General features: G+C 40.6%; 1 protein-coding gene across 2 annotated transcripts; it reads left to right on the plus strand.

Moving 5' to 3' along the window:
- Nucleotides 1–3,196: 3,196 nt before the first annotated feature.
- On the plus strand, nucleotides 3,197–11,220 carry trib2 (tribbles pseudokinase 2). 2 transcript variants are annotated; one of them, XM_034699431.1, is made up of 4 exons: nucleotides 3,197–3,652; nucleotides 4,161–4,553; nucleotides 6,584–6,876; nucleotides 8,947–11,220. In XM_034699431.1, exons 2-4 carry the CDS (start codon nucleotides 4,284–4,286, stop codon nucleotides 9,410–9,412), a joined length of 1,029 nt encoding a protein of 342 aa, XP_034555322.1. In that variant the 5' UTR covers nucleotides 3,197–3,652; nucleotides 4,161–4,283; the 3' UTR covers nucleotides 9,413–11,220. The 2 variants fall into 2 exon arrangements, with proteins under 2 accessions (XP_034555322.1, XP_034555323.1); XM_034699432.1 differs by having other exon boundaries at nucleotides 3,197–3,589.
- Nucleotides 11,221–22,741: the final 11,521 nt, after the last annotated feature.

Genomic DNA, 22,741 nt, shown 5'->3' on the forward strand with positions numbered 1-22,741 from the left:
GCTTGCACTTGTAATTGCACTTCATTTTTATGATTGCTATTGTTGTGTGACAAGCAGCTTCTGCTCTACAGTGACAGGAAGAATGGGAAGAAATATGAGCGTTGACACATTATCGGTGAAACATTATCCTCCTTTCTCTGCCTCTCTGTCCTCATAATCCGCGGCTCTATCCCTCCACAGCTTTCCTGGTTAAACACAGGCCTTCGGTCCCAAAGCGCCATGCAGAGCAGAATGTGGCACATGTACCCATCCCCAAAATAACTTGTTTTTTCCACTGGCTTGAAATTGAGGGGTATTGCAGCTGTTACCCTGAACCAACATGCCCGCCATGGGTCATTAAAAGGCTGTGGTACATGGGACCTTGAGGAAATCTCAACTGTAAATATAAAAGAATAAAACTAGAGGACCCATGGGAGTAAATCTGCAGCCCAAACAGTACTTTGAATATGTCTGATATTTAATCAAAGTCAAAGCTTTAATTATTAGTTTTAGTCATATTCGTTTGGTAAAGCATATGTGGTTGATTTTATGCCTTTAGCTCCAAAACAATAATCTTGGCATCTCTCACTGACATAAGGTATTTCCAATGTTTTCCATGAAAACATTTAGAAAGAATATCACTTTCTGTCACTTTTCTCTTCTTACACTTTTTCCTACCACTCGTCACGTTCTCCTGCTGCCTGCTTTTCCCTCCTCTGTCCTCCTGCCTCGTTCTCTCTCTCTCCCACACATCCTCTCCTCTCACTCTCGCTCAATGATCTCATTCCTCTTATGTGCCTCTGCATCTATCTTCTCGCATATGATCGAGTTTCTCAGTGGAAGTTACCCGCAGGGTGTGGATGTGACAGCGCTGATTCTTGCTGGTGTCAACATGAGCTGGCTGTAACTGCGTTGCTATGTGACGGTGGGAAACTGGCTATTTTCTGCATGTATAATGAGGGGAAAATAAGTCTGATTTGAGTTGGTTTCATGGTGCATTGTAACGAATTTCATTTGAAAACACATTCCTCTGTTGGATGTCATCCCTTAGGCCTTCATGTAACATCAACTTCACAGGAGAAACTGACCTTAGATCATTTTCTGCGGGAGCAAAACAGCCTATTAGGAAGTTGGTAACATCATAACACTGCTCGGGGGAGTCAGAGACACTCATCCGTCCTTGTTGACCTCTGTAGTCTTCCAGGACACATCTTGCTCCAGTGGCATACACACACACAGACACACACACACACACTCAGAGTCATGAGCTCTTGCTGGAAGGCACTGCTGGGACAGCCTTCCGTTGCTCCTCGGCATGTAGGCGTGTCTGGAGAGCTGATGAGCCTCAATGGATTTTCTCGAGTGCTGTTCTCCTCTGCAAGTGAGTCACATAGTGTGTCAGGGAATGGGGGCAAAAAGGAATCTTTAGGGATTATTATTCTGATTCATGCACAGCTGTGGTTTAGGCTTAACAGAATCCCTATCCGGGTTAGACTGATTGGCAGAGAATGCAGAGATGGAGGGACATAAAACAGATATGTACAAGAGAAATAATCATTTATCCTTGTGACCTACAACATTAGCATAGTTGTTAAGTGAACAATGTTCCAGCGAAGAATAACGTAGGTGTCTCATGGAGATTATATCGCAGAAACATACATACACATAAGCTCCAGGGCTGGGATGTAAAAGCTTGTGGGTGCAGCTACAGTACATTCTGCATCTGCAAACTACCATCTCTGAAATGAGAGGCCTCTGTGTGAGAAACGCATTTCCATGTTGCGGGGGCTTATTCAGCCAGGCAGCGAGAAATGAAGCTTTTGAAAAAGTGCATGCTTGTGTATGCTCGTGTGTGCTGCTACTGCCTTCAAGCATGGGGAATAAAGGTTAAATGGAACACTTCTGTCAGTGTCTTTGGTCCAGCTGCAAGCATTCCTCTCACCGCCCCGCCGTTCCTACATGGAATTGCACAATCCTGCCGTCACACCCCCTGGTAATCTAGGAAGAACAATGAATAATGAACCTCCTCCATCCTACGCTTTGTAATGTATCACAGGAGCACAACTCTGCAAGACGGGAATTTGTTATAAGAGAAGTGCACAGCCCTGTGCCAGCTTTTAATCAAGTCTGTGCTCATAGATCTATTTTTTTTTACACTTGGCACAAAAATCTGATACATGATCCCATATCAAAGCAAAGCTAATACCTTTCACATTTGAAACATGCACATGAGCAATTTTTTCAAGGGCAAGGCTTACACTGATCAATGTCATTACCCTCTTCTACATGCTTAGACCTGTTCCCTCTTCAAATCTCATATTTTATTCCTCTCTTTTTGTCAATTACGCTCCCATACGGCATTTCAGATGATTTTTTTATCCATTGTATCTCATTTAAATACACATTTCCACTGTTTTCATTGTACATTTGCTAATATATCCTTGTGGAAAGGATTGAGCACGGTGGGTTAAAAATGTCACATTCCATCTCCATCTTAAAAAAAAAGGTAAAATTGCAAACTCTGGCAATGTATGATTATTGTACTGATCATATCAATGCACCCACTACTTTATGTATGTAACCACAATATTAAAATTGTCTGTTGTGTGTTTGTTGTCTGTTAGTATGTTGTTGTTGTATCTTGTCTGTTGCCACTTTATTTGTGGGAAATTGGGCCCCCTGTTAAAAGCTTCAAATAGCTTCCTTGGGGGTCACCGCTTTCAACACATCCAACCATTGTGAAAATGTTTACTGAATATATATAGATGTGATGATGTGTGTGAATAAACTAAACACTAGTTTGAAAATGAAAGGTTATTTTCTGCATCCTAATGCTATAAAATATATTGGCTATATAGTCGAACATGATGGCTGCATACAGTGTTTTTGCAAATGAATGCGACGACTGCGTGACTGTGCTGGATGGTGAACATCTGCGTGCTATTGTGAGAAAGGGATCCCCCCTCACTTTCCCTTGAATGACATTTCAGGAGGAAACACATTTGTAACACAGCACGTACAGTAGCTATACTCTCGCTCCCATCATCGCCCCCACCTTACCCATCCAATTTACCAGCGTGCGATGCATTTAGATTCCTGGGGGTGTAGCTGCACAACATGGTTCTCACATGACTGCGCTGCATATTAGAAGTCGAAGTGGGAAGCCAATTGGGTTTCGAGCTCGGAGTGACGTCAGGGGGAGGGTCGGTATGCCTCTCTGCATGTGTGTGTGAGTGTGTGCGCGCGTATCTGTGAGCTCGTGCGCAGGTAGAAGCTCCCCTCAGCTCGGCCAGCTCTCGCGCTCTGTTACAAGCGCAGTGTGTGCAGTGTGTGCAGCTCGGCTGGCCTCCCCTCCGCGCTGAATGGACTAGATTCCCCCCAGCCACGTAAGAAGCACAGCGGCACCACGGGAGAGAGGATGTCCTGCTAAATCAAGGGATAGGCCTGGGAAAGTCGGCCGGCCGTCCCTTCCTTCCTTCCAGCAGCAGACACACGACACTGACGACACTTTTCCTCATTTGGAGAGCACGGAGAGAAAGAGAGAAGACGTCGACTCCTGCATACAAAGACAGCTACAGCAGTTTTCCGGATGGGGTTTTCTGCTCCTATGGTAGATGACAATCACCGTGCATGGATAATATGATCCCTGGGAACAAGGCCGTGCACTGACCTGGTACTAGTGAGCCAACCTAGCTAACTACTTAGCTCTGCACCTGCTAGCCTATATATTCACTAGCTTGCAAAACTTGATTTATGTATATTCTGAGCTTTTTGTGCCTGCAAGCTGTATTAGATCATTTGTTTCCATTTTATGAAACGTGCCATATTATTATTAACCGGCGAGATAAGCTAGCGAACAGCTGCGGGTTAACCAGGAGTCTTCATTCATTGTAAAAGCTGACTTTTTGTAGCCTCAGTTTCAGTGTTTTTGTGCCTGAACGAACCAAGATCGTTCATGAAATTGCAGCAAAGCCCGTGCATAGGGTTTTTAGTCGACGTGGGGCAGTGAATTTAACATTTAAACCAAGCCTTATCTCTTGAATGGAAAACAAAGGGGGTCAAATGTACAGCTGAACTCTGCACAGAAAATTGCAGACCTCAATTTGGATGTGTGAAAACCAACGAGGCAGCTTTGCTTGATAAATTGAATACATCTTTTTGCACTTTTATTCAATATTCAGTAGAAGCATCGACGGATTTGTGATATTGCACTACAAAGTGGTTCCCCTATCGAAGAGGAGTCGAAGACCAAGGAAAGGAGGAAAGGCCCCCCAGCTTTTGTGGAGTTATCACACTTTTTCCTCATGAACATACAGAGGTCAAATCCAATTAACATTTCACGTTATGGGAGATCACGGCACAAATCGCATGATTTCGAAGAGTTATCTTGCTTAAGGACTACAGAATCGCACCAGAGTTTCAGTCCCAACCTCGGGTCCCCCAGCCCGCCGGAGACCCCGGACTCGTCTCACTGTATCTCCCGCATCGGGGACTACCTTTTGTTGGAACCACTGGAGGGAGACCACGTTTTCAGAGCCGCCCACCTGCACAGCGGGGAAGAGCTCGTATGTAAGGTGAGTAGGCAGCGTGATCCATCAAGCCTACCTTTCATGCTCCCACGATTGCTTCAGTACTCCCTAAAAAGCAATGCGATCAGACCATTCGCAGGATATAATGCTTCCTTTAACACATGATACTTGATACTATGTCAACACATATCACATTAAATGTTATGCACAAGCATAGAAACACTTAAATACTTGGTTCCTGTAGGCCGGCTCTTGCAGAAAGTCCCTGCTCTCAGCTTTTAAATAATTGCTTGAATTGTAAATAGAGAGCTGGCAGAGCAGCCTAATGGAAAAAGTGAATGGGGCGAGCTGCGTGGTTTGGGTTGCATGATGTAACGTTGACAAAGGAGTGAGTAACCACGCACACACACTCATCTCTGTGCTATTCTCGCTTACCCGTGGCTTCTCTCTTTCATAGTGCTGTGCTGTAACAGTATTATTTCACTCTTGGATCTACATATGGTGCAAAAAAAGAGTCATTTAGCACCTTTTGCACTGAATATTAGAAGAGAAGCAGCGTTTTGACAACAGTTGTGTTGAGACAGGCACACACATGGGGCAAGGGAACTGCTAGAGTTCAACCAGCTGCTGTGACATTGACCCCAGCTCTGACCCCACTTGCAATAAAAATTACTACTTTTCTTAAAGGTTGAAGACCTTCACGTAACCTTCACTCACCACATTTATAGCTAGGGCTGCACGATATTGGTTTTTCTGCCAATATCCGATATTTTACAACTCATTTAGCCGATTACCGATATTTTTTTCCGGAGACCTGATTTCAGAGATCATCAATTCTCTTCTGTATTGGAATTAGCGTACAGTATTATGGTGACACTCTTATCACATTTGTTATGTAATATTCATTTCTTGTGAAAAATAAGAAAAATACTTAAAACTGCATATTTATTTATGACAATTGCTTTCAAACAAAGTTCATGCAAAAGGATACTTCCTACTTAAAACTTGGATGATGCTCTCCCTGAGAAAATCATAACAATACCCACCACCAGGGCACATTTGGCCAATTTCACATTTGACATAGTAAGCAAACCTAACCTCTGTTCACAGGGAACAGGTGAAAAGTGCAACTGTACAGCAATTAAACCCAAATTAAATAAAATGGTTTACTCTTTGACAGTAAATGTGCCTAAATTAGTCAGCTACATGTACTGTACAGACTGCTGCTTCAATTCAAATTTAACTCTAAACATGAGCCCAACATGTGTGCAGCAGCCCATTATTTTATCAGTGAATTTTACCGGTGGATATCCAAAAGTTAATTTTCAAGCCAATATCTACCGATAATGTGCAGATAATATCACGCATCCCTATTTATAGCCCATATTTACTTTCCTATATCTCTAATTTATAAGGTCAGTGAGGCGTCCCTAAGGTTCATTCCAGCTTTAAGCATGCTTAAGTGGCTGGATGAATTGAGACGATAGTCGCATGCACCGTTAGACTCATTAGACATGACATATCCAATAGCCTGTACCTTTTGACTCCAGATAATGTTTCGTCATGGCAATAACAAATGAATGGCCTTTGGCAGCGTGTGAGAGATGACTGCCTTTTGACCTCATCTGCTTTGTGCTGCTTTCGATACAGCGCCAATCAATCAACACTTCCATGAGAAATCGTTAGCGCTAAGCTGGAGGTCTAGGTAACAGTGAGGGGTGTATTCATATTGACTGAGAGCAGAAGAGCCCTCTCACCTGAACTGGTTGTACTGAAAGTCAATTGGGGGTGGTTACTATGGAAACAAAAAGAGACACTGCAACCTGGGGCTGCAGTACAATCCAGTTCATTAACTGCTGCTGTGACTCTGTTTGTACACCCTTTCAACCTCTCGAGTAAGCACAAGTTTAGACTGTTCACATCTTTCCTTTCCTTACCTCTTTCAGTGTCTGCAGGAGGAAAGGGGAACATTAAATCCTGACACAAAACAACCCCCAATGATACACTCATAAGACTAAAAACTAGCTGCTCAGGTTGAATGCAGACTGTAAATACACGTTTTCCTGTCATTGCAGGTGTTTGACATCGGCCGGTACCAGGAGTCTCTGGCGGCCTACTTCGCCCTCGGTCAGCACCAACACATTAACCAAATCCTGGAGATATTGCTCGGAGAGACCCGAGCCTACGTATTCTTTGAGAGAAGCTATGGCGACATGCACTCTTTTGTCCGCACCTGCAAGAAGTTGCGGGAGGACGAAGCAGCCAGACTCTTCTATCAGATAGCCTCGGCTGTGGCACATTGCCACGACAACGGACTGGTCCTTCGTGACCTGAAACTACGGAAGTTTGTCTTCAAGAACGAGGACAGGTGAGTTCTGCAGAAAACCACAGAGCCTCTCAGTGTGTTATTGTTGTTTTTCTGTTTCATCTGTGCATTTTGTCTGTGTGTCAGAATTCTGTGTGTCTCAGCTTACACTGATGATAGTGTAAACTGAGACGACACAGGGCTGACATGCCTCTCCCAGATGTTATGCTGAGTACAAGAAACACAAACCCTTTAAGTCTCCCTAAGCTATTTTTGTGCACCAGGTTTATTAGTGGATTTGACTCACATATACAGTATTTAAGGTATATGCAACCACACCTTAGGAGGATTATTGTAGTGCAGGTGTTCCAGAAAGCGAGTGACATGAAGAACTGGTGCACAGAAACAACCAGAATGAGCTTTTCCATGATTAAGACAAGCTTCTCTACTGCTGCACTTCAGCAGTGATCAGCATAGGAAATCTGTAGAATCCCATTTATGCAACACGAGTTGACTGACCCCTGGTGGAAGCATTGGATAACTACAAGTATAAAAATACAGGGAACTGTTGCCACAGCAACCTCTAAACCCCCTCCTTTAAATAGGAGATGTATTATCTTTGAATTTATATTTATTAGGACTCAAAACATTTTAGTGCATGCTAACTCTGCAGTTTTAAAGGGACACTTCTAATCAAAGCGCTCTGTCTGTAAGTGCGACGTCATTCTTTGGCTCTTACTTTGGAAAAGGGAAGCTGAGCCGCCTCGTATATTCAGTACCGGTTCAATGACCTTGAATGTTACACCAGACTGCTGCTGGTTTGCCCAGCTACCCACTCCCATTAAATGATTGATGTCAGGTTAATTTTTAGAGCGATCATGCAGGACAGTGTGAGGTCGGACTTACTATACGACCTGTCAAGAATCCTCTTACATCTTCTCAGTGCGTCTAGCAACAGAGTTTAAGAGACTAAGTTTCATTAGAGGCTGAGACTCAAGGGTCTGATTTGGCTTGAGCCTGAGTTTGTGACATAACATAGTGGTGTCTGCATAGGGAAGGAAAAGGACTAGACATTTTATTATACCTGAGCACGCAGCCTTATGATCTGACAGCATCCTGACTTTATTTTATCTGACTACTGTCTGAAACCGTAATCATCAAATAGTGATTGTCAAAGATAGGCCTCAGGAAGAATCCAACATGGCTGCTTAAACAGGTCCTGTTGTTCTTCCAACACCAAGCTCATGACACATTTTCGGATTTGTGACAATTAAATTTGGGCTAAGTCTTTTTGTTTAGCTAAGCCCTCTAAAGAGTCATTGCATGTTTGCACATGTGCTCCAAAAAGGCTAATATCTATTAATACTTTATTTATAAAAACACATGGCATTTAATCTCCCAGAGGAACAATGGGAAACTGGCTCAGACAAACAAAAGAATTTCCAGATTTTACAAAATGTGAAAAGGCTCTACTTGCAAATTGAAATATCAAACAATGACTCATAGAGTGGGCTCATGCATGTGCCACAGTTAGCGAGAACTACATTCTTGAATATGTCCCAGCATGTACTTCTAGATTCCCTTTTTCTCAGCAAGGATGCCGTCACACCGGTCGGCTCTTTGTTTGCAGCATTTTCAAAGCCACCTGTCTCTTTCCATGCACATGGAGAGTCCTCTTACCTGAGCCCTTTAAGATTCTTTGGTGACATCTCAAACTACCATCCATTATTATCACCTCTCAGGGGTATCATAGCTGGTATGGTGGAGTTTAGAGAGAGAGATCACAATTCCAGATTGTCCTTTGAGAAAAACAATTCATGACAAGTGAGACGATCAGTTGCTCTCTAGTTGTGTCTTTTGAATCGTGGAGGTCTTCTGGAAGGGCTATTGAGCTTTTATCACAGTGAAAGGAAATGTCAAACTTAAGCCTGAAGCATTATGTGCCCTACTTCCTCTGTATTACCCCACCCATTACCTCCCTTTTGTATTTTTTTTTTGTTCATTGTCATCCAAAGATTAGACCTGAGATTCATCTTTACTGACTGACATAATCAGATGATTCTGTTTCCTCTGCCGTGTAAAGCACTGTCATCATATTCAATGTGCTTTTCTTTTTTTCTTGTTTGTCTTCAGGAGCCTTGTAAAGCTGGAGAGCCTTGAGGACACTTATATCCTGGATGGTCATGATGACTCCCTGTCAGACAAACATGGCTGTCCTGCTTATGTCAGTCCCGAGATCCTCAATGCCAACGGCAGCTATTCGGGGAAGGCAGCTGATGTCTGGAGCTTGGGCGTCATGCTTTATACAATCCTCGTTGGGCGCTACCCTTTCCATGACGTTGAACCCGGCTCTCTGTTCAGCAAAATCCGCAGGGGCCACTTCAACATCCCCGAAACACTCACACCCAAGGCCAAGTGCCTGATCCGCTCCATCCTCCGCCGAGAACCCGCAGAGCGCCTCACCTCTCGGGAGATTTTGGAGCACCCCTGGTTTGTCTCCTCTGGGGGGGCTGCGGTGCATTGCAGAGGAGAAAGAGAGCAGGAGCAGATGGTGCCTGAGGTGAACATGGAGGAAGAGCTGGAACAGTTCTTCAGCTGAGCAAACAGCAAGCACAAACGGACGACTCCGCCAAGGTTGGCTCACCATGCTAACAGCAGAGCCAAAAACAGTAGTTTAGAGATTAATAGGTGAACATTTGTCACTCATAATAAAGGTGTTTCCATCCTATTTCCTTTTCCACCATTTCATGGAAAACCTTGAGCCTGGCATGACAAATGGCATCTCTACGTCACCTGGCGAGGCACCTCCCGATCGGGGAAGTTGCCGCCAGACATGCAAGTTGCAAACGATGTAGCAAAATGTTCTTTTTTTGTGGATCTGTTTTGGTTTAATGTGGTGCTCATAGAGGTAGACACATTCACCATTTTTGACACTATGGAAAGCATGAAGGGACATTAGAAAACAGGAAACCAAGGAGAGCAGTTCCAAACAAACTGACAAACTGCAACACCACACCTTACTTAGTTTTTTTTTTTTTGTTTGTCCTAGCTTGAGGTGCTTAAAATTGAAACCACAGACCCTGGGCCAGACATAACAACCACAAGTTCTTATGGTGAACAAATACAAGGTGATTATCCCTGACCTTGGATTAGTGGTTTGTAAATGGAGCAGCTTTGGCTTTTACTTATCATTATCATCCACAACATGGTCGACCTCGTCTTTGTTTTGTATTTTTTTCCGTATTCGTTTATTTTATATTAGTATTAATGCTGACATCATCACAAAACCCCTTGATGGCCTTGTTTTCAGTCATTTTTAGGTTTCTGCATCCTCCATCTCTTTAACACTTTTCACCATTTTCACCCTCAGTTTATGTTTCAGTGACTTTTTAAACAAGTCATTTCTTTTGTTTTGATTTAAGCTATTCCACTCTGTTGTTACTGCTGCTTTAAAAATCACTCCCTAAACCTCAATCTTCAAATGTTTTTTTTTCTTGGTAAGCCTCCAAACATGGCATCATGCACTTGATGTGTTGGGTGAATGGACAATTCCACCTTAAAATTAGCTTCCTCTTATTTAAATTCATTCTTCAGTTGTAGGAAGGAGAACGTAACATTTATTTAAATTGTAACAACTATATATATAAATCTAAAAAATATATATAAATAAATATATATTTAAAACTACATTGCAGGGTTTTTCTTTTTTCAGAGATTCCTTTTTCATGTATGATGTAGGCAATATCTTGACACAGGACAGGCACAAAGAGGAAAACGTCTGTCTGAAGTTTTCGTATACACAATATCTTCTGTGCCAGTATTCTGGTGCCCCCGACAAGCCCCATGCCACCCGGTCTCCCTCATTTCCTTTTTCAAAACTTGATATGAGATATTCAGTGATAGTATTGCTATGACATGCTCACTCCAGGACCTCATGTTAGTTTTCTACTGCCTGCGTAGGTTCTGTGAAACGATCACACTCGGAATGGGTACCAGTGGACATGTTTTGTCGTATCTCAATGTTACTTGAATTTGTGTTTTTAAACTAGTCAATGGCATGTGCCCCATGAATGCTATAGCCTGCCTAGCAGGGGGAGGGAGGAGGGGTGGGGGGAGGTGGGTGCTTGTTTTTTAAGAAAAGTTAAAAACATGAAAATTCTCACTTTGCTACTTTTCTGAGTTGCTTTTCATTAAGAAAAAAAAACCTACTATTGCTTTTTATTGTTTTTTGTAGACTGAGCTACCTTTTATTTAAGTTGGTGCTGATTTGGTGCTAATGTTTAGTCCTTTTTGTTTCATGGAGGGGGTGGTGCATGGTGGGATATCTGCCTCAGATGTTCTGATTGTATTGTAACAGATTCTGGTGTTTTGTCCAAATTAATTCAGTAAATAAATTGTGAACTGCTATATGTCTTGTTGTTGTTTTCTATTTGATCGATCACAGAATTTAAGTTACACAACAGTACATGCTAAATATTTTGTATTTCATGATAACAGCTGTTTTCATTCATGTCTTTCATATAAAATATTTTAGAAATATCCATTGAACTATGAGCTACAAATAAACGTGTGACATGGTGACTGACACCTCACTGGAATAATCTGTAAAGTACTTCTTTTTCTGGCTTATCAAAGTTTCTTTAAATTTGACAGGTAGGTAAAAGAGCTACTCATGCCAAGCCACATCTTAGTGATTCCCCTTTCATGAAATGGAGATTTTGTGGTCAATTTCATACACTTATATATGAAAATATATATATTTCTTCCACAACTGCACTTTCCTTTAATGTACCCTCACTAAAGCACTTTCCAGTCTATCATGAGATTGCAATCGGCGACAGATCTTGAATGGATTCCAAATGAACAAGGAGAAAAAGGCTTTTGCGCTGCCAGCCCCACTTTATCTAAATGATTGCACACACGAGGCACCAGTAAAAAGCTCTTCAGTCCAGTCATTTTCCTGGAGGCATCCCTGTGAGAGGCCATTAACTACATTCTTTCTTTCCTGTTCAGTGTGGAAGGATTGTAGTTCTGCAGGACTTGGTGATCCTCTGGCTCTGCTGACCTCGTCATGTCACTGAGACCCTCTAAGGTAGAAAATCTCTTCACATTCAAACAGTGCAGGTCTATCATCTAGTATGAAGTAGGATCTGTGAGTATGCGTGTGCTCTTCCACCTGTCATCATATGCATAAATAGTAACCCTGATTAAGGTTGTATCTATGAGACAGAGCAGACAGCTGCAGTAGTAAAATATGTCTATCTTGAGATACATGAATATCTTTGCACAGGGGGAACATTTAAAATAATGGGTCACTGCTCAACCACACCTGTGATTGCACTGTTCTGACAACCTCTGTGTTTCCTGATTATATGTTTATTCATGGCAATACAAGCCCTGTCATGCAGGGGCGATTCTAGGATTGGATGTTTAGTGGAGCTGAGCACATAGAGAGCTGCCCAGCCGGGCAAGACACATTTCACTGTTTTGTACATTTTAATGCAATTTCATTCCCACATTTGTGAAGTAAAGTAAAACACTGTTTGGGAAAGTCTGTGACTAAACAATCAAATCTGATAAATGTTATTTAAATGCTGAGCCACAGAAAAAGAGAAATGGAGTGGAATCATAAAAGAAACATATGGTAACCCTAATTTCTGGGGAAAGACAACTCATTTTGATACAGCAGCTCCTCAACATATACATAAACAGTATGTATGTTCATGGAGTAAACCAGCCCCCCATAGTGAGTACCAAAAATTAAAAAAAATGACATTGGAGTTATTTTTTGGACTTTTATTTGAAATGCAATGCACAACATGTACAACACATTAACACAAATTGGCTTTTTCAATGTTTTTCCCTGCCTTTTTCCTTCTTGTCTGTATTATATAATTTGATCAGTTTTGCGTGCCACTATTCTCTGTTTGTTTGTTTTCTTACCTGGTTCTTCCTGATCTTGGTGGTGGTAGAGCTGCTGTATTTTTGTTGTTAAAATATTATGTTTCAACCAAGCACTGTATGGTTTTGAAACTTTTCTAGCTTGTTAAAAAGGACATACAGTAATAAAAAAAAAACTCTCGAATTTTAGGGGTGCTGGGATTTAATTTGCTTCAGCACCCCTAAAAATAGGCTAGAAACGCCTATGCTGTCACGTCTTCCATTGGATTTTTTTGAGCTGCAACAGTGCAACTGACGTCTTAAAAATGATGTTGACAAATGATGTACTGAGTGCTCCAGGAGGCTAACCACATTCCACAAAACTACACTAAAAAAATCCCCATTTTTGTTGTCATGAAATGTTGAATAGACATATCACTGTTGCACTGTAATTTTTTCATGTCATGAGCAGAGCAGGCCTGAGAATGTAAAGTTCTCATCATGCAAATGCAGGATGCAGGAGAAAGGGTGCTGCCTTCCTTTTCATAGCTCAGTGAACAGGTTGTGTCTTTCATAAACGTGAGCTAGAGAATGCTAGCCTGACCTCTAGTGGTAGTAATGGGGAAGAAGCAGGGATAGAAGTACCAGTACCCAGTGCAAAGCAATTCCATTAAATGATTCATACTGCAATCATGTTATTTCATCTGAAATGTATTTGAAAATATTTGCTGCTTTAAAAAATGTCCATCTATTCCTGCAGGTCAAAGGTCAAAATAAACATAAGAAGAAGGTTTACTTTTGTGTGTTTCAACCTGTATTAAAAAGCCAGTCGTTGCAGCATACATTATTGAGTGAGTAGAAATAATGTGCATGAAAAACTGGTGCACACTGACACACACAAGCACAAATTCAAACATGCAAACCAGATCACATTGTAGCTAGGAAATTACAAAAGCTATCAAGAGATTATAACTGATCTTTTTGGCAGTCTGGCATGTGTGAATGTGGTTTTGTTTAGTGTGCTCTAGCAGGAATAGAACAGGAACCATAATAGCTGTCATTTAAATATGTCTGTGTGTTGCACGAGTCATTTTATAAACATGTTTTCAATTAAATATGTGCTCATATAATTATTTATAATACATATGTAAATTAGTTTTTTTAATCATCTGTAAAGCACATTGCATTTTCATTTGCATGAATGTGAGATACAAATTATGTGGAATTGAATTGAACAAAATCAAATCTAACGGGGACACCCATTTAATTACCATTCTGTTGGTGGTTTCAGTCTTTCGACTGCATTGCTCTTGCTTTGTCTTATTTCCTTTTTTAATGTTGAGGTAAATTTAAAATCTTGTCTGGTGTATGTTGACAAAGGTAAAGAGAATAGGACCAATAACTTATTTCTTACCAACTTGATCTGGTTGATCATTAAAAAGTGCATACAATGTTTTAAATTGAAGTCAATTTCACAAATGACTCAGCAGCTTTATTTTGAGATCCTGTCAACCAGAACATTGTTGCCATTAAGAAGGTGATTCAAGAGCAGTCTCAGCCCCCATAAAGTTTGGGAACAGATATAAATTGGACAGATATGTAATATAAATAAAAAAGGCTGCAGTAACAGAAGATGATTTACCCTGACTTTTATTACTAAATATCAGGTGTTATGAATCCACCATTGACAATTGTTAATATGAGGTATAGTTTGGCAAATGTACATTTAAGGTATGCACCCTTCTGTCTCTGCACTTTAATTAGTTTTATCAGTTCTATCTTTGTAACTTTCACTTTGACTAATTAAAGGGCTTCTGCTGAGTCAAAAACCTGGCAGCAGCAGCAGCAGCTTCAGAGTGCAAACAACACTCCCCACTCCCCAGGCAAACTGCACTGCTATTTTTATTTTTGACAGACTCTGACCAGGTGTAAATTTAGAAAATACTACTTACAAGAGTTATTACTGGTTGCAAAGACAGAGATTTGAAGACTGGTTTGAGCCAAAACCAGAGCAGCAGACAGCTTCCCACCCTGCTTGCTTGTTTTTGCTGTTGACAGAAATGATTCATCCCATGTTTACTCTCTGCAGTCAGAGCTGTGCATTTCAACAATCTGTCAGACTGACGCTGAATGCTGTTGACATTCACAAACTTTATCAAGACTTGGAAAACACACTGGAAATATAACGAAATCTGTTTCTGTTTGAGTTGAATAAGTGATTAGTGTTTGCTTCTATTGTCACACCAGTTCAGGGCATTAGCAATTTACTTATACAGGCACCATTACAAACCAGTTGATTTAATAATTTGGGCATTTTATGTGGTTATCTAATGTTCTCAGCCTTCTGTTAGAGAGAAAGACCAACAGACAGACATGCTCTAGTATCACTGGGTGGGAGATTAACCATTGGGACATTTTGTGAATATTTTAGTGTCTTACTTTAAAATCCAAATAAATCATGGATGTGCTGCTGGTTGCAAAATGCAGTGACCTGCTGCTGCCCCCAAAAAACCCAGCTGTCACATAAATCTTCTTTAGCTATCCTATCACTATTAAGATTAATATGAGGGCAAGATAACAGATTTTAGGTAGAAAGTTGTAAGCTGATGGATGGATGGAAGATATTAATAATGATCTCTCTCCACTGTGTACTCTAGATAGATCAGAGAGGCTCATCCTGAAAGATCACCCAACTATTTGTAAAGCAGTTTACAGCAAGTTATCATCATGTTGGCTAATTTAAATTCTAACCAGTTGCACCTTGTTTCTCATTTTAACACAACACTTTTAAGTCTTATGTCAGGTTCAAGCTGGAAAGTTCAAATACTGATATCTTTTTTCCGCTGTCTGAGGTCAAAAGTTGTAGAAACACACTAAAATGGTCTACTTCTAGCATTTCATCGCTTTAGAATTTATCCAGAGGTGATAAGGCAATAGGTTGTGAAAATTAAGAGTCATTTGGCAAATTTTCAAGTTAAAACAACACATTTGATCATCTGTTAGCTAGAATCAGACAAGAGCCAACGTAAGCGTTCATCCCATAGACTGTATAAAATATGGACGTAATATCCGTGACGTCACCCATCTGTTACTGAAGCGTTGTTTTGAGGCCAATCGGCGGTGGCAGCCATATTGGTGATGTTGAACGATTGTGACGTCAACATGCTGGCTTTGAGCCTCCTAACCAACAGCTACAGTGTTCCCGCCTGTCAGTCAAGTCAGCTGTGCCTCTCAATTGAAGACTCCTAATATCAATATCTTAGAAATTGCCGAGTTAGAAAAAAAATTAACCCCCCGTACAGTGTGTGCCGATCGAGAAATTAGCTATCCAGACTACACTCGTCTTTTGTACCAGGCTGTAAACATGTTTATTTCTGCTGTAAAGATCGTCTTTTTTGAATTGCTGTGTATGTGGTTTCCGGTACTTCCGGTGCCAGCCTCAAGTGGATCCTCGATGAACTGCAGTTTTTAACACTTCCACTATTCTTAGACTGGAGGTTGCTGCTTGGTTCAACCACATCCTAGCTCAAATTACTGTTAGCTAGGTTGTGGTTTGACTTTACCACTTGATTTTCTTGCACTGCAAATTATATTTTGGCTGAGAGCAATGCTAGCTAGGAATTGGTTGAATGCTAACATTAGCTGTTTGCATAACAGCGCAGGTGTTTACTATATAATGTCTTTTCAGTAGCAGATCAATCTGGAGGAGGTAAATGATGAGATTCCATATGTTTCTATTTCTTGTAATCCGTACCATGTTGTTAAAGGAAAATGGTGTTGTGTAAATATGGCTAATCACCAATAGGCAAATGTAGGATCTTTATACTCAGTCAAAAAAAATGTCACCCTTATTAGAATAGAATAGAATAGAATAGAATAGAATAGAATAGAATGCACTTTATTCATCCCCGAAGGAGGAAATTCAGGTGTCTGGCAGATAAAATTATAAAAATCACACAAAACAAGTAATTCAGGTGTCTGTCAGCTCATCTCCCATTGGCTAGAGAGTTATGAAGCCTAATGGCTGCAGGGATCAATAATTTTCTGTATCTCTCAGTCCTGCAGCACAGAGATATGAGCCGTCCACTGCTGCTGTTTCTCTGGTCCACAAAGAAGTTGTGAAGTGGATGATCTGTGTAATTTAGAATGGCCTCTAGCTTCTTCTGTGTGCATCTCTCCACCGAAGCCCCCAGTGACTCCAACCTGGTTCCAATCACAGTGCCAGCTTTTTTCACTAGTTTCGCCTCTCATCCTTGTGTTTTATACTGCTTCCCCAGCAGACAGCAGCATAGAATAACACACTTGCCACAACAGACTGATAAAACATCTGCAGCATCTTTCTGCAGATGTCTAAGGATCTGAGCCTCCTTAAGAAAAAGAGGCGTCTCTGCCCCTTCCTGTAGAGTGCTTCTGTGTTAAGGGACCATTTCAACTTGTTGTCTAGGTGTACACCTAGTACACCTAGATATTTGTAGGTTGGCACCACCTCAATGTCCACCCCTCGAATGTTACCTAGCTAATGGCATAGCCTGGATCTTCGGAAATCTTTTAGCATTTGCTTTGTCTTTGAGGAATTTAGTAGAAGGCAGTTTTTGTGACTCCAGTCACTGAAAGCTTTTGTCAGATCCCTGACACCTATCAGGCTTTTTTTCTATGTTTAAATTCTTACGAAGCAAAACAAGGAAGGTATTTTCACTTGCTCCCCACTGCTCAGTTGCTCAGGAATATAAGTTTTCTGCAATTCAATTAACTCTTCCTATTTTATGCCTACTGATTTTATGGATCCTGGGGGAACAACAATTCTGTCTCACTGTTCTGAAAGTTTTTCTGTGTTCCGCCAAGTTACTCCAATTAAGGTTAATGGCATGGTTGTGTAATGATCCTGCTTCAACAAAGCCCTTTTCAAACATCGCTGCTATTGTGCGCAGGATTTGGTGGATACAAGCATACCCATTAGAGCCAGAAGGCAATAAAGGTGCTTCAGTGTTTCAGCCCCCAGGCGCAGCATGGTGCACATGGGTACTCTTGGGTGTTCTGGCAGACACACACACACACACACACACACACACACACACACACACACACACACACACACACACACACATACACACACACACACACACACACACACACACACACACACACACACACACACACACACAACAGATGCCCTCAGTTGTCTCAAACACAGGCACAAGGCTTGGCTGGCTCTTGGTTACAAAACCCACAGAGAAACAGAGAGGCCTGGGACTCAGTCAGGTGAATGTCTGAGTCATTTGTTATGGACATCATGTCTTATTCTATAAACCATCAACATAGCTGTTTATCTCTTTATGTCCCTTTATGTTTCAAAAATATGTGCTTTCAACACTAAATGATGAACAGAAAACTGTTTTTGAGTTGAAGTTGTTAACAATGTATATTGATAACTTTCAATGGAGTGTACCTGAGGGACAACAGTACATTCAGTGTTATGTTCTTTGCTTGAAAGGTTAAAAAAACAAACAGATAAATATACGTTCATTTTTTGTTAAGTTACATTTCCTTTATTCTGTACAGTTTGGAATTAAAAAGTCTTCTTTCATTATTCATGTAATCAAAGATGGTACAAAAACAAAATATATCTTTATGTATTCTCCAACAACATCCACCCCTATCCATTTGAGGTCCTCAACATACAATAAAAAATAACTATTTTTGTTTTTGAGAGGCTTATAATGATTTTTGCTTTTTGCCTTGTCTGTATGTTTGTGTGTGTTTGTGTGTGTTTTTTGTGTGTGTGTGTGTGTGTGTGTGTGTGTGTGTGTGTGTGTGTGTGTGTGTGTGTGTGTGTGTGTGTGTGTGTGTGTATACAGTCACTTTGCCAGGCAGTATATTCAAGTGTTATGTTCAGAATACTGAGCATGTCATTGCTGTTGTTCTAGTAATCATACACTTAATGTTGACAGTATGCTGTTGCATCTTTCAGCTATATGTGTTTGTGATTAAGAGGCAATGCGATGCTGTTAATGTGTCTGTTGGTGCCTGTAACATTATCTATGATGTGGGTTAAATAAATTGATCTGCATTTAGGCAAGTAGTTGTAATGTCCTTTTTTAGTTAACATATTTTTCAGAACCTAGTAAGAAGGATTGTTTTTAGGGTAAGACAAGTGGCAACCTCTGGTCTCAAAGCCATGAAGCCAATGCGAAAGTGCTAAATACTGCAGTTCATTGAGGATCCGCTTGAGGCTGGCACCGGAAGTACCGGAAACCACATACACACCAATTCAAAAAAGCTGATCTTTACAGCAGAAATAAACATGTTTACAGCCTGGTACAAAAGACGAGTGTAGTCTGGATAGCTCATATCTGGATCGGCACACACTGTACGGGAGTGAATTTTTTTCTAATGAGGCAATTTCTAAGATATTGATATTACGAGTCTTCCAATGAGAGGCACAGCTGACTTGATTGGCAGGCAGGAACACTGTAGCTGTTGGCGAGGAAGCTCAAACTCACAATCGCTCGACAGCGGCAATATGGCTGCCGACGACGATTGGCCTCAAATCAGCGCTTCAGAAACAGATGGGTGATTTCACGGATACGACGTCCAAATTTTTTATAGTCTATTGGGTAAGGTAGGACCACCTAAATTCTCTGAGACCACTCAAACCAAGATTTCTGCCAACATGAGTGCTACACACTTCTTTGCTTTTAAGTATTTCTCAGCCCACTGATTTATAATAACTGCAGCTCCACTGAGCCTTGAAGTCATATGTGTGATGCTTTACAGATACATGAACAAACGACAGAATCATCTTTACAATATAATGTCTTAGATCACTTTTGCAAGGTTTATATATGTAATGCTTCACCCCTGGATTACTTGCTTTTATCTAGCACTGCCCCAGTTTAATGGTCAGTAATCCACCAGAGCCTCAAAATGACAGAGTAAATTAGAGAATGGTCTTGTGTGGTGCTGTCTTCACTTTCCCCACTCTTTTGTCAATACCTAATTATTCTCTCTGTTGCTGTCCACACTGAAAGTGTGCTATTGTGATTTTTTTGCAGGTATATTTTTTTCTAATTGCACTTATCCAAAGTGACTTGACATTTTGAACAGCCATTGGCAGCTTTAAGTTGTATAGACCGTGGTTGGGCTCAAGGAGAGGGTGGTTTGAAACATTTTCTTGAAGGGTCCCTGCAACAGATGTTTTCAGCTTTTTTCTAATTAATGTCTTAAAGTGACAGGTGGTTCTTTCTGCTATAGAAATTTCCGAAATTTTAAAATGCTGCAAGAACTGAGGTTTTTTCTCATGTACTCACCGACCACTTGGGGGCAGCATAAGCCAGGTTTTAACTCTTTACTGACATTGTACATTCACAGTAAGTTGTTATTACTTACATATTTGCAAATAAACATTTACTGCATTGTCATGTTTCTGTTTGTCTGGCAAATGCAATGTCAACATTTCCTCTATTTTGGCTGTTTTGATCTTGACCACCTACTTTAGAAAACAAACTTTTTAGCCTCCAGATTCTCTCACAAGACTTTTTGTCTGCAGTTGGGTACTGAGCAGGTCCTTTTCAATGAAATTTAAGAGCTATTAGCAATAAGACTGTCCCAATATATATTGTATAAAACAATGAAAACCCTATACGGCTTCAATCAGCGTTTTCCATATTCACATGGAGGGAACATTTTTAATCATGTCACCACTTCTGTATTAGCCTATATTATACACTGTAAAGGCAATGGATATAGAAAATCATAAGTGACATGGTGTGTTAAATCAGTGCATTTTGTAGTCAATGCTAATTAACATTAGCATTCAGAGCACAGCTAACTTCCTTCCTTAAAGAATGAAGATAAAAAAAGTCTCACAAAAAATGTTAAAAAGATGAAACTTTGAACAGCAGCCATGGCCAATGTAGCATCCTTTTCCATTCATTTCCGTGGTATAACAGATTAACAGGTGTCATGACACCTGTTGGTTTCCTGATCATTACTAATACATTAATTCAGCCCAGAAACAGCCCACAATGAGCTGGTTAAGAAAAACAGGCATCATTGTCATGGATGAGAAATAAAGACAGCTAAAGACAGTTTCAGTTTCTCAAGCACTTCTCTGTAGCGCAGTAGGGTTGTGCTGTAACTTGGTGACTCACATATTATGCTGCTTTTGCAGCCGGTTAACTAAATAGAGAAAACTGCATTTGTTAGTCCACCTACCCATTATGGCCACCAGCAGTGTTCCCAACTCCTCAGTCAGGAAAGTAGTTATTGGCTGTCCTTTAAGTAGCTAGAATTCACTAAATGACGTCATCACTTAATTTGCATAATTTAAATTGTAATGGACTCTGTAGGAGAGACGAGTAGCCTTCAGGGAGAGCCAAAATGTGAGTAAAAAACACTCTAAATATGTTTATAACTACACTTAGGAGCCTACAACAAATCATAGTAAAACATTACATGTTTCAACCATAACATTTTCAACATTTTTATTGTATACAATCTACATTAACTATCTAAATACACCAAAAAGAGACGGTAGGCTGTATCAGCCAGCTGTGTCTTTGTACATGTGTGATACATTTGCAGAGGTATGAACGCCTCCTGCTCTGAATGCAGTTAGGAGGGACTCACAGCAGCATCCACTGCTCGTTTAGAAGAGTAAGAACGATACATGCTTTCATGTCAGTCCTTAAAAGTCTTAAATAAAACCAGAAAAAGACGTTAGATTTGTCGCTTTTTTTGAAAAAGAGTCGCTAGAGGGGTCGTAAAACTCGCTAAACATAACGACTAGCCCCCCACTGGTCAATATGATAGGAAAGGCATAGTTTACTGGCTAATGCTAATAATAACTTTGACCTTTGTCAACCATAAATAAAAGAAAGAAAATATTAGCAATTCTGACTGTTAGTGTTTAATCAAAATAACATGTCTGTAAACTGGGACCACTAGGTCAGTGCAGCGTATGTCAGCATTTAACATGCTAGCTAACACCAGCTTAGCTGGCAAACATCACAAGTTAGGTTTATGCCTTTTTTATCCAATATAATCATAATATGTAGAGATGTTGTCAAGGAAGTGGTTACATACAGTTGTTTTACTGCTGCTAATGGGTTATCAAATCTGCTGATTTAAAGCGTTTTTTTTGCTTTAATGATAGGACAGTTGAAGAGAGACAGGGGATAGGGAGAATAGAGGGTGGGGGAAGACATGCAGAAAAGAGTCATAGCCAGGTCCAACCGGTGACTGCTGGGACAAGGACTATAGCTTACACTAGGCCAACCGTACCCCAAATCTGTTGATTTAACTTAAAATATGACCTTTACTCCATATTTTTACAGCAGTGATGTAATGGACGTTACCTAACTGCTTGTACTGCTTGCTAAACATATATGTAAATATGACTAGCAAAGAAGCACAAGGTCATTACTGTACTGGAACTTGCTACTCTTAGGCCCAATCTCAATGTCCACACTCACACATTCACTGACTTTGAGGTGCGTTCCAATTAAGTCTGTGACGACTTAGAGCTGTCCTACTGTCAAATCATCAAGTGCATGAGGGATCCCTTGAGACTTTCTGAGCCCTGTATGCTCCCTTTCCATAAGTGGGCACTTCTACAGACTTAGCGTGAGGGAACTACCCATAGTAAATCAAGGCCATAATATGAAATCAAGAAAAGAGACGTTAGTTTTTTCTATTTGGCCAGACATTTGTGGAAATACCATGTTGCAGCTATAATACAAACAGGAAGAAAACAAAGACATGTTGTTGATGTGCTGAAAAAAACAATAACTAGTCACTGTTAGTTCTGGCTGTGATGGTCCAGTAGATAATTCTGCAGTGTTCTGAGAACTGAGCTGCTCACAACACAGCAGTTGTTCACATCAAATACCAAAAGAACAATGTAGCCTGTTAAATGTTCATTTTTGGATTTAAGCCTGGAGAACGTCATGCCAATTATCAAGCAAGAAAAGAAACTAAGTTCTGTCCCTTGACCCCAATTATTATTGTGCTGTGTTTTTAAATTCACACACACACACACACACACACA

The sequence above is a fragment of the Notolabrus celidotus genome, chromosome 13, assembly GCF_009762535.1.
Source record: "Notolabrus celidotus isolate fNotCel1 chromosome 13, fNotCel1.pri, whole genome shotgun sequence".
In the NCBI taxonomy this organism is placed as follows: Eukaryota; Metazoa; Chordata; class Actinopteri; order Labriformes; family Labridae; genus Notolabrus; species Notolabrus celidotus.

Bases quoted from the DNA above. Each gene is read 5' to 3' on its own strand.
- trib2 (XM_034699431.1), top strand. From the start codon at position 4,284: ATGAACATACAGAGGTCAAATCCAATTAACATTTCACGTTATGGGAGA. The intron at 4,554-6,583 runs GTGAGTAGGCAG...CTGTCATTGCAG, and splicing joins GGGAAGAGCTCGTATGTAAG to GTGTTTGACATCGGCCGGTA. The intron at 6,877-8,946 runs GTGAGTTCTGCA...GTTTGTCTTCAG, and splicing joins GTCTTCAAGAACGAGGACAG to GAGCCTTGTAAAGCTGGAGA.